The sequence below is a fragment of the Phodopus roborovskii genome, unplaced genomic scaffold (assembly GCF_943737965.1).
Source record: "Phodopus roborovskii unplaced genomic scaffold, PHOROB, whole genome shotgun sequence".
Classification (NCBI taxonomy): Eukaryota; Metazoa; Chordata; class Mammalia; order Rodentia; family Cricetidae; genus Phodopus; species Phodopus roborovskii.
In genome coordinates, this window is record NW_026125295.1 from 12835058 (window position 1) to 12847345 (window position 12288).

The 12288-nt window shown below is 45.0% G+C and overlaps 1 protein-coding gene across 2 annotated transcripts; it reads right to left on the minus strand.

The window, feature by feature from the left end:
* Positions 1-2009: 2009 nt before the first annotated feature.
* Nme6 (NME/NM23 nucleoside diphosphate kinase 6) lies at positions 2010-8824 on the minus strand. Of its 2 annotated transcripts, XM_051203696.1 has the most exons (7): positions 8734-8824; positions 8311-8486; positions 6772-6868; positions 3930-4032; positions 3049-3088; positions 2576-2736; positions 2010-2198 (listed from the first exon to the last, which is right to left on the minus strand). In XM_051203696.1, exons 3-7 carry the CDS (start codon positions 6859-6861, stop codon positions 2032-2034), a joined length of 561 nt encoding a protein of 186 aa, XP_051059653.1. In that variant the 5' UTR covers positions 6862-6868; positions 8311-8486; positions 8734-8824; the 3' UTR covers positions 2010-2031. The 2 variants fall into 2 exon arrangements, with proteins under 2 accessions (XP_051059653.1, XP_051059645.1); XM_051203688.1 differs by lacking the exon at positions 8734-8824 and having other exon boundaries at positions 8311-8707.
* Between the last annotated feature and the right edge of the window lie 3464 nt (positions 8825-12288).

The following is a 12288-nucleotide window of genomic DNA, read 5'->3' on the forward strand; positions in this document are numbered from 1 at the left end:
TTCTCCAGCACCGTGTCTGCCTGCACACTGCCTTGTCCCACCATGATTGTGGACTACACCTCGGAAAATGTGTGCCGCCCTGATATGGGATGTCTTTCTGGATGCTGTGAATATATGTTGCTTATTGATTGAAAAATAAAGTTGATTTGGCCAATGGCCAGGGAGAATATAGCTAGGCGGGAGATACAGAGAGAAAGAAGGCAGGGTCAGGGAGATGCCAGGTAGCTGCTGAAGGAATAACATGCTGGATCATCACTGGTAATCCACAGCCTCGTGGCAATATAGAGATTAATATAAATGGGCCAATTTAATTGTGAGAGCTAGTCAGTAGTATACGTAAGCCATTGGCCAAATAATTATAATTAATATTAGCCTCTGAGTGTTTTATAATCAGCTGAGGGACCTGAGAGCAGGAGAGAAACTGGTCCAGGGGGGACCAGCTGGACAGAGAAAAACACTCAGCTACATCACCTCATTAAATATATTCCTTTATAAGAGTTTCTGAGGTCATGGTGCCTCTTCACAGCAGTAGAAACACTAAGACAGGGTGCATAACTACTTCTAAATAAACTCACATTTGGAAACAGGAACTCAACTGATAAATAGGGATAGGGAGTACAATTTAAGCCACAAGTGTTATGAAGTTATATATTTGGGATATTGACCTGTATAGAGTGTACCAACTAGGAATTTGGGTTTGGAGCTGTACCTGTGTGTTGAATGGAATGGTCTAGAACAGTGGGTTTGATGGTAGATCACACCTTAGTTTTTTAGCTGTATCTCAGGCCTGGATGTGTTGGCTGGATCTTGGCTTTGAATTTCAGATAATGGCAGGTTTGTTGTCTTTTTTTTTTTTTTTTTTTTTTTTTTGTTTGTTTTTTTTAGAGACAGGGTTTCTCTGTGTAGCCTGGCTGTCCTGGAACTCACTCTGTAGACCAGGCTGGCCTCGAACTCATGGAGAGACATCCTCCTGCCTCTGCCGCCCGAGTGCTGGGACTAAAGGTGTGTGCCACCAATGCCGGCATGCCGTCAAACTTACAGAGATCCACCTGCCTTTATCTTCTGAGTGCTGGCAGTAAAGTCATATGCCACCACATCCCAGAATCTTTATCCCAGACATAGGCAGAAGCTTCATAAACTCGACTAAAGACCAAAATTGATTCACCAGATGAATACAGCTGCAGAGGCACCCAGAGGTGCAAAGCAACAGAGGCAACCAGGCAGCAAGCAGAGACAAAGGAATAATCCCCATTGTTTGTCATTGCCCCTTGCTGTAATCGGTAATGTGTTAGCAGTCGTGCTGGTATAGTGGAGGCAAAACAAGCACTGGCAGAGGCACCTTGGTTCAAAGGAAAAGTACCTCTTCCTCCAGGAAGCCTGTGCATAGGTCCACAGCATGGTTTTGAGTCCACACTCAACTTGGTGAATGGGTGCATTTATGTGCTACATAATCACCCCACTGAGAGATTCTTACACGATTCTCTCTTCAGTTAGGACAGACCAGAAACCTGCCTTCAGGGCAGATGCAACAACTCCAATGAACAAGAGAGAAAGCTTGTACACAAGTGCTGCCAGCCTGGAGGATTCAGTAGCACAGAATTTATTAAAGAGTCAGATCAGCTATTGGTTACACAGTCACTGCTAGTCGATAGGCAGGCTCCTTCTTGAGGAAGGAGGACAGTCATTTGCAAAAAGAAGAGCCACCTGGCAGTGGTGGCGAATGCCTTTAATCCCAGCACCCAGGAAGCAGAGGCAGGTGCATCTCGGTGAGTTCAAGGCCAGTTTGGTCACAAAGCCAATTCTGGGATGGCCAGAGATGTTACAGAGAGAAACCCTATCTCAGTCCACACACACACACAAAGAGGAGTCACCATCCTTCCCAAATACCCAAGACTCTCCCACAGAAGAGGCAGACTACAGCAGCTGGGCTGTGACATGCTAGGTCTTTGGGCAGGTGATGCCCACGATTCCCTGACCCGAAGACAAAAGGCTGGACACTGCCACCTGTCCTCAGGGACTGACAGGACTTTACTAGGTTGGTTTGGGGCTTCCTGTAGCAGCTGCACAGTGGATGCCTTTCTCTGGACTGTAGTGCACAGGACCATGGCGCAGCTGGGGCTCCTCCTCTTCATACCAACGCTGCTCACTGAAGTCAGGGAAGAAAGCTGCAATCTCTCTGCTGGCAGAAACCACGGAGTCTGTGAGGAGAGGAAAGGGAGAGAAGAGCTACTTAAGAGATTGAGGCAGGAGGACTGAAAGATTGGGACCAGCTTAGGAAACAAAGCAAGACCATGTCTTAAAATAAAATGAGAGAGAAGGGTTATCTCAGGGAATGCAGAGTGGAGGCAGGAAAGACAGTCTCAGCACCAGGTTCAGAAACTGCAACCACTCAGGACTGGGATATACAAAGAAAGCTCACAGGTCACATGGCTCAGACAACTATAAAGGGCCAGAAACATATGGAACAAAAGCTCCATGGAGGGACTGCTGGCTGTCAATCTCCCCACATGGCTTACTCACCTGCCCTAAGACATCCTTCCTCATTTGTGGCTGTGGATGAGAGGTTTAGACTCACCTGAGCCATGGGTAGTGTTTCGTGTGTCAGTGAGGCCCAAACTCCCACGAATTGAATCTGGGGCCATGTGGCGTGCTCGAAATACTCTGGTGGGTCCCATCAGTGTCCTCCAAAGCTGGATGGCATCTTTGTGGGCAAGGATGTAGGCTCGGATTGGCCCACTGAAAATAAGAGGAATTTGACCACCTAATCTAGGACATGTTTTGAACAGGGAAAGAATAACATGAACTATACTTCCTGAGAGTTCTTTGCCCTCTAACAGCCCTGACTGTCCTAGAACTCACTTTGTAGATCAGGCTATCCTGGAACTCACAGAGATCCTCCTGCCTCTGTGCTACCACACTTGGTCTCTATCAGGCGTATTCTACCTTGACAGTGATTACATTTTTAAAGGGTGGTAAGTGAAAGTGACAACTCTATTCATAGGGAAGAGCCACAGCACATAAAGATATTGGGACCAAAATTACAAGTACCTGGCCATGAACTCCACCAGCCGCTGATAGAAAAAACGCCCTGCAAAGAGAGAGAGTCCCTTCATCAGGATATAGTACCCAAGAGAAGTTTCTCACTTTTCACCATCTGTAATACCGTATGTTTACAGAGAGTAATAAGAACTCTGGAGATTTACGTTTCTGAGTGCAGATCTAGATTCTGCCACGTGCAATTTGTACAGTTTTGGTTAAGTCATTAACTTCCCTAGCGTGTCTTCCAAATCTATGCTCTGGGATATAATATCAGCTGCTATGATTAGGGGGAAATGACTATCTTTCTATGTGTGCGTGCGTGTGTTAGAGAATACTACCTGCCACCTCCTATTCTAAATCTGAGAACATTAAGGGAAATAATGAGCATTTGGGAAATGTTTGACAAAATAAATGTTTACTCAGTGTTAATTACTGACATTACCAAGACATAATATTAAAATTCTGATTGGGACTATACAGGAACTCTCTCTGATCATCATGAGAAGTCTGTGCAGAAACAAACATGAGAAGACCTAGGGTAGGGGGAGGTGGCTTGGCCAGTGAAGGCCTGCATTGCAAGCATGAGGACCCGAGTTTGATTTCCAGAGCACACATACAAATGCCAGGCATGGTGGCACACATTTACAAACCCAGTGCTAGGGAGGTGGATGCTTGGGGCTCAGTGACCAGCCAGCCTAGTTTACTTGTCAAGTTGTAGGCCAGTGATGAGACCCTGATGTGAGGGGTGTGTGCGTGCGTGTGCATGCACGCAAGCTTGTGACTGACACCTAAGGTTGCCTCTTGCCTCTACACACGCGTGCACACGCACACACACGTGCGTGCACACACACACACACACTGGTGTAATGCAGACTCCTGCCTGGCCTTACCTTCATGCTCTCGGTAAAACCTGCAGCAGTCTTCCTTTTTCCAGTGTAGATCTCTCATTCGTACAATGAGGAACTTGTTGCTCAGAATCTGCTGATGAACAGCCTGGAGAACAAACCATCCCAGAGATAAATTCCATCAGGACTTCAGCTGTCTAAAAGGATCACTTAAAGTGTGTCTCCTGTGAGCCGGGCAGTGGTGGCGCATGCCTTTAGGCCCAGCACTCAGGAGGCAGAGGCAGGTGGATCTCTGTGAGTTCGAGACCAGCCTGGTCTAAAGAGCTAGTGCCAGTGCCAGTAACACATTGAAACTCTGTTTCAAAAAAAAAAAAAAAAAAAAAAAAAAAAAACAAAACAAAAAAAAAAAAACAAAAACAAAGGAAAACAAAAGTGTGTGTCCTGTGGATGAGTGCTATGGTCTAGATATTAAGCACCCTTCCATCCCCAAAGCTCATGTAAAGGCAGCTGCAGGCATCTGTGTACCATCTGAGTGCAGTGTGCCTTTAGAGGCCAGAAGGCGGCTTCAGATCTCCTGGAACTGGAGTTACCAACAGCTGTGGCTGCCATGTAAATGCCGGGAATTGAACCTGGGTCCTCTGTGAAAAGAGCCAGTGCTCTTAACCTCTGGGCCATGTTTCCAGCCCAGGAGTGTGCTCTTGAAGGACCTCAGCCTGGTCACTCTTCACAATCCAGCCCATGCTGTGAGCACTTCTCATTAGTGTCCATCCTTAGCATAGGCTCCAAGAGACAGGACCAGGCGCCATGGACGAAAACCTGTGAACCTCTCGGGGAAAATCAATCTTCTCTTTTTAAGTATGGCCCAGTGGCAGAAAGCCATAAAGGGGGCCAGAAGGTGACGTGAAGGGAGCTCAAGGCCTCAGTTGTACTGCCAGAGTATGAACCTAAAGGACATTGGGACAAGAGTTAATGCACCTAGGCCCCACCACCCAGAACACCATAATCTTTAATCCCCAGTGCTGGGATTAAAGGTATGTGCCATTACCACCGGCTTGTCTGCATTGTTTTTATTATAAACATTCCCTAAATATTAGAATTCACTGATATTTGTCATCCTGCCCTCATCTTGTCTACTTCTACACTCTGCTTCTTGTCAATCTTGTTTACCATGGTGAATGGTAATAATGATTTCTGGGTACTGATCATCAGCTCAGGGTTTCCACCCCTGTCCTTGGCCTGTGGGACAAAATACGATTAAGCTCACATTACATAACAAAACAGATTTTTATTTTTTATTGGGGTTGCAACAAAACAGATTTTGCAGATACAATTTAGGTTACTAATCAGTTGATTTTGCTTTAGCTAGAAGAAAGAAGGTTCACCTGGTGGGACTAAACAGTCACATAAGGGGCCAGTAAAAGGATTCAATGGGTAAAGACACTTGCTGTTAAGCCTGAGGACCCAAGTTCAATCCTCAGGATCCACATGGTAGAAGGCAAGAACCAACTTCTGTTAAGTTGTCCTCTGAACTACACACACATGCTGTCTCTCTCATATACACATATAACAATCAAACATAATAAAAGTTTACACCAGCCTTTTTAAAGTTTTCTCTGGTCTGGGGCTGAAAACTAGAGAGGTTTGAAAAACACAAAGGATTAGCTACATCACTGCTTGTATGAGGAATGTGGATTATCTCTAGACACTGAGGTTCGTTCCGGCCTGAAAGCTAGCAGGCACACAGAACCATATTCTACCAACAGTGTTAACAATCCTGGAGCTGGGAAATCCCTAGATGTTCTATGAAAGGATCTAGGCAGTCAGTCCATACCTTGTCTTTGGCCTCAAGAGTTGCTAAGTAGCAGATAACTCAGGAAAACTTACTGACCTCTAAACTATGGAATTGGAAGACAAGGAACATGTTCAAACAAAACAAAACAAAAAGTATTTTTATTATCCTATGAGTGTTGCATGTATTTCTGTGTATCGTGTATGTGCCTAAGCCAGAAGAGGGTGTTGGATTCCCTGGACCTGGAGTTACAGATGGTTATGAGCCAGTATGTAGGTATTGCAACCAAACCCAGGTTCTCTAGAAGAGCAGTGCTCTTTAATGCTAAGCCATCTCTCTGGCTTGAAATGAGTTGTTTTAAGCATTTAATTTAGAATGTATGTAATAACTGATAACTTATATATGTATATATACACACATACATATATGTATATACATTATACATATATTAGTTAAAACTAATATAATTAGTTTAAAAATATAATATATATTAGATAAGCTAATATAATACACAAAGACTAGAGTTTTGTCTTTTTAATTGGGACTGGGGATGGTGGAATATATCTTTCATCCTAGCACTCTGGAGGCAGAGGCAGGTGGATCTCTAAGTTCTAGGCCAGTCTAGACTACATAGTGAATCTCAGGCCAGCTACAGCTACTCAATAAAAACTTGTTACAAGACAAATTGATTCAGGAAGATGGTTTAGTGGGTAAGAACATTTGCTGTGTAGGCATGAGGACTTGAATTAAAATCCCCAGCACTCATGTAAAATAAATAAAAATATAAAAACAATGCTTGTATTTTAGATATGTCTTAACTGTAAGAGAATAGTCATCTTAGAGTCAGAGTCCATGGCTCTTAGCTCTTTTTTTTTTTTTTTTTTTTTTTTTTTTTTTTTTGGTTTTTTGAGACAGGATTTCTCTGTATTGCTTTGGAGCCTGTCCTGGAACTAGCTCTGTAGACCAGGCTGTCCTGGAACTCATAGAAATCTTCCTGTTTCTGCCTTGTCACCATGTCCAGCTATATTTGCTTATTTATGTGTATGTGGGTCAGTGGAACCTGAGACAGGGCAGTGGAGGGTTAGGGTTCATTCTTACCTCCAGAATCAGTGGGTGGGCAACTGCATCAGGCTTGATCAGGGCTAGTGTGAGCTGGAGAGCCTGAGGACTTCGAAAGATGGAGGTCATCTCACCCCTGCCACCAGAGAGCTGGATTAAGCACCACATAGTGTTGAGCTCTCAGCCCCTTCTACCCTGGAAGCCAAGTAGCCTTGCAAGTCAACCAGGGTCTTCACTCAAAACTCACAGAGCAGCTGGGTGGTGGTGGCATACAGCTTTAGTCCCAGCACTCGGGAGGCAGAGGCAGGTGGATCTCTGTGAGTTTGAGACCAGCCAGGTCTACAAGAGCTAGTTCTAGGGCAGCCTCCAAAGCCACAGAGAAACCCTGTCTCAAAAGAAACCCCAAAAGATTCACAGAGCATCTGGTTGCTATACTGTAAGGCTGTGTATGACACCTATTTATTTGGTCTTTTTCTTTCATGAAATTGTAGAGGGGACACTCAGGTTACCCTGTGAGACGGTCTGGTTTATGCTGCAAGTACAAGGGCATGAGGGAGTTCTCCAATGAAGAGAAATGTGAATTGATACTACCACCTGATTTTCCCAATACTTTCATGTCTTCTTGGTTAACATCAAAGGTCACTTTCAACTGTGAAATTCTACCTACATGTGAGAAATTACTTTTGCAGGAGGAAAGATGTCAGCTGGGTGCACTTAGAGGCTGACTATACATACAGCCTGGACTATAGAGCCAGGCCCTAACCAAGTCCTCAAAATATCATCTCTGTTAACAAATACAGAGGTGTCCAGGGACATGAACAGGGTCGAATCAGTCAACATTCTCATTACTTTTAGCCTGGATATAGCTTAGTCAATCATGGTAGTAGTGCCAGGGGATGGCCGAATCAAAGAAACTATGCTAAGGTCTGAGGTCTTTTCTATTCATGGACAACTGTACAGGGGGATGTCCCTGAGACCTCCAGTTCCTAACTCCCCACCTCCACATTATCATCAAGTTCTAAAACCCTTACCTATATGATACATCTCAAAGTCCATACAAATTTCTCCCTCGTAGCTGTCGTTACCCCTTTGTTCGAGCCTTCTGTGACACCCTCCTTAATGGTGTCTAGGTTTTCAAACCTGCCACTCTAAGTCTGTCCCACAGCAGCCACAGCAACTAAACCTAAACAATCCCCTCCTTAGCTCTCTCCAGGGTATTCTGGCATAGTCTCCCAGTCTTTAACTTGTTCTGGTCCCTGGGTCTTCTGATTGAGAAGACTTTACCTTCTGTCTCCATCTGGAGCCCCACAACCCTTAACTCCTTTGCTCAGGTTCAGTAGGCTTTCTCAGTCCCGTGCCTTTCCGGCCAGACAAGCTTTGTGTGAGGCAGTGTCCACATCCCGCGTGCGCTTCCTTCCTCCTGTTGGCGTCTACTTGCCCATTTGACTCAGCTCACTTCTTCAGTCAGACTTTCTCAGGGCTCAAATGCTTCCTTCAGCTACATCTTCTCCAACAACGCCCAGCCTCAGCCTGCTCCACTCACCATCCTCACCTTAGTTCAGGGCGCCTAGTACGTACCTGGCTTTCCACAGTATTTAGTTGGGTGAATCAGTACAGGGACCTGATCCAGCATTCCAAGGCCAGGCCGTTAAGAGGTTCCCAAGGGAGGACAGGCAACCTGTAGAGCGGGGTGTGGTTCCTTTACAAATGCCAATTGGTTAGGGCTGTCTTGGCGATTGGTTTACAAGAAAATACTGTCATGTAAAGAAAGGCAGGGGGAGCTCAGTGAGTTCGAGGCCAGCCTGGTTTATACAGCAAGTTCCAGGAATCAAAAAACCAAAGGAAAGGGGAGAGAAAAGGAAGAGGAGAGAGAAAGGGAGAGAGAGAGAGAGAGAGAAGAAACTGGCTTGACTTAAAGGTCACCCTATCAGCCAGTTACTAGTTTTACACGTTGCCGCGCCAGCTGAGGCCATTTCTTTTACTCCCACGCTGGTCACCAACTTGCTGGCCCCTCAATGCTACTTCTGCCCCACTTCTGTGGCCACGCCCCCCGTCTTGACTCCCGACCCGCCTTCTGCCCCCATATTCTAGGCCTCCAGCCGTACGATCTGGGCGTCTTTACTCCGGGCCAAAGCCCAGCCGAAGCTCAGCTATCCCGGCTCCATGGCGGGTCTGGGTTCTGCATTCACCTGGTCCTCCCGACAACGCTGTAGGCCAGCAGGCACTGAGCTAGTTAGCCTGCGGGGTCCTTCAGGCACATTGCTGGGCAGCCCTCCTCAGCGGCAGTAAAGTCGTGTGTGCGAGTGTGCATGCGTGCGTGCGTGTGTGTGTGTGTGTGTGTGTGTGTGTGTGTGTGTGCGCGCGCGCGCGCACTGTGTAGCAGCGGTAAAGTTGAGTGACGCGCGCGTTCGTGTGACTGAAATTGAGAAGGAACAATAATCCGTTCAAGTTTCAAGTTTGCTCCTTTAACTTCACAACTTGGATGCTCAGACATCCCACTCCCGGAATGCTGGAAGGAGGGACTTCAGTGCTGACAGCTTGTTTACACAAGGTGTCTTCCTGAGAAAAGTCCCCTTCTTTCTTTCTTTCTTTCTTTCTTTCTTTCTTTCTTTCTTTCTTTCTTTCGTTCTTCCTTCCTTCCTCCCCCCCCTCTTTCTTATTTATATTTATTTCTTAGTTTTTTGAGACATGGTTTCTCTGTGTAACAGGCTGTCCTGGAACTCTCTCTGCAGACTAGGCTGGCCTCAAACTCCGTTTAGTTATTTGTTTGTATAGCCCTGGCAGTCCTGGAACTCGATCTGTAGACCAAACTGTTCTTGAACTCACAGATCCACAGATCCACTGCCACTGCTTCCCAGGTGCTGGGATTAAAGGCGTGTGCACCACCGTTTGGCCTTATTTATAAAAAAAAAAACCTTAATTTTTTTTTTTTTTACTGTTACCCCACATGCATGCCTGGTCCTATGGAGCCTGGAGAGGGTGCTGGATCCATTGGAACTGGATTTAAAGATGGTTGTGAGTTTACACTTTTACACTTGGGAATATAACCCCGTTTCTTGGGAGAGCAGCCAGTACTTTTAACTGCTGAGCCATCTCTTCAGCATGAAAATCCATTTATTTATTTTATGTGTATGGTATTTTGCCTGTATGTATGTTTGTGCAGCATGTGTGAGCCTATTACCAGTAGAGGCTGGAAGAGGTGATCAACCAACTTGGACTGGAGTTACAGATGTTTGTGAGCCACCACGTGGGTGCAGTGTACAGAACCTAACTCTGCAAGATCTGTGAGTGCTCTTAAACATTGAACCATCTCTCCAGTCTGATAGTCCGTCCGTCTGTCTGTCTGGTGAAGACATGAGTCCATTTCTGCTTTCACAAGATGAGATTAACCTTACCATTAGCCACTAGTCAGTCTTACTCCCCGGATAGACCAAGCCCAATTCTCCTTCTATTGTTCATCTTTGTTAACATACATCTGGAGTGTGAGACTTCAGTAACTTTAAAACAATTGTCCTAACTCAACTTTTCTTCAGCCTGTGTGGTTTCTACATGCACATAAAACAGTCATAGTGGAAGATGGTTGTTTTGACCATTCTTGACAAATGGTCAAACTGCATGATAGAAGTACGGGCAAATATAGTTTAGGAGGATGAAGTGGTTTATTCAGAACTGGTGTTAAGACCCAACGAAGAAGCTGGGTGTTGGTGGTGGCACACATCTTTGATCCCAGCACTCAGGAGGCAGATGCAGGCAGATCTCTATGAGTTCAAGGTCAGCCTGGTTCACGTAGTGAATTCCAGGACAACTAGGGTTCTGTAGGGAGCCCTTGAAAAATAAAAATAAGGGCTGGAGAAATGGCTCAGCGATTAAGAGCACTGACTGCTCTTTCAGGGGACCTAGGTTCAATTCCAAGCACTCACCTGGCAGCTCACAACTGTCAGTAACTCCAGTTCCAGGTGATCTGGCATCTTCTCACAGACATACATGCAGGCAGAACACCAGTGTACATAAAATAAAAATAAATAAAAAACAAAAAACCCAACAAAACAAAGAAGAACCAACAAAAAAGAAATGGCAGATGGGTAGAGGTCAAATTGTTAGGTCTCTTGATAATCTAAGGAGCTGTTAGAGGCTGTAGCTTAATGTGGGAACCAAATATGCCTGCCTTCTAATTCTGTTACTTCCGTACCAAGACTTAGGAGCTTCACTTGAAACCACAGCAATAATAATAAGCATATATGTTGGTACCAAAAATGGAAGATATATCAGAACATTGTTTTACACCCACATATCTAGAAAACACTTCAATGTCCAGATTCTACTGGCTCCCAGGCAAAATTTTTCCTAGTTTTCAGGTTTTCTTTAAGCTTATTTATTTTATGTACATCGATATTTTGCCTGCATGTATGTCTGTGAGGGTGTCAGATCTTGGAGTTACAGACAGTTGTGAGCTCCCATGTGGGTGCTGGGAATTGAACCCTGGTCCTCTAGAAGAGAGGTCAGTGCTCTTAACCACTGAGCCATCTCTCCAGCAGTTTTCAGTTCTTAATGTAGCCAAGACCCAACTATGAAACGGTGAAAGTACTGTGAACATTTTGATTCAATTTTATTGGGAAGTTCCATGGTAGTTTTTCAGTCTTAATTTTGTGAGTCTAAACTCAGTTGGGAAAAATCACCTATTAAGAGGGTAATAATGGGCCGGCAAGATGGCTCAGTAGATAAAAGCATTTGCCACCAAGCTTGATGATGGGAGTACAATCCCCAGGATCCATATGGTATAAGGAGAGAATCACCCCTCACCCCCAGGTTGTCTTCTGACCTCCACATGTGTGCTGTGGTATGCATGTGCACACAAAAACAAATAAAATAATAATAATAATAATAATAATAATAACAACAACAAAACCTAGGGGCTGGAGAGATGGCTTGCTGGTTAAGAGCATTTGCTGCTCTTGCAGAGGACCTGGGCTCAGTTCCCACTGCCCACATGGCAGCTCACAACTGTCTGTAACTTTAATAAAGCAAACTGTCTGCTCATATGTACACACGTAGGGCTAAACACTTGAGACTGGATGAGCTATCAGGGAGCTTGTGCCTGGAGGAAACTGATTCTCAGCTGGCATTGATTTAGGAAACCATATTTTTGAAATTTCATGGCTACAGTTTCCCTGCCATGGCTAGAAGACACCATCTTGCAGCAGGCATCCTGGTCCACTGGCTCTTACAATGTTTGCACTCCTTTGGCCAGATTTAAGTTCCAGACTTGTATTTCCTCTTACGAAGCAGGCCTTAAATCCAGTCAGAAAGCAGATGGTAACTTGCATCTGCTTGTGCCACCATCTGCACTCATGGGTCATATCTTGCCCTGCTGCTCTTTATTACAGCTCACAGGATTCACAGCCGAGTCAGACAGCTGATGACTTCTTCCTGCCTTAGCAACCTGCAAGGGCTTTTTGTTGTTTATTAAATGGGAATATACTTCTCAAGCATTTCTGTTGTTGGATTTGCAATTTGCCTTGAATTTGCAATTCTTCTGTCCCCTTTTTTATGGTATAG

What these genes read in the sequence shown, in the direction of transcription:
- Nme6 (XM_051203696.1), bottom strand. Translation starts at nt 6,861, where the DNA reads ATGACCTCCATCTTTCGAAGTCCTCAGGCTCTCCAGCTCACACTAGCC. An exon ending in GTTTTACCGAGAGCATGAAG is followed by an intron (nt 3,089 to 3,929) that starts GTAAGGCCAGGC and finishes CTCTCTTTGCAG; the next exon opens with GGCGTTTTTTCTATCAGCGG. An exon ending in CTGGTGGAGTTCATGGCCAG is followed by an intron (nt 2,737 to 3,048) that starts GTACTTGTAATT and finishes TCTTATTTTCAG; the next exon opens with TGGGCCAATCCGAGCCTACA.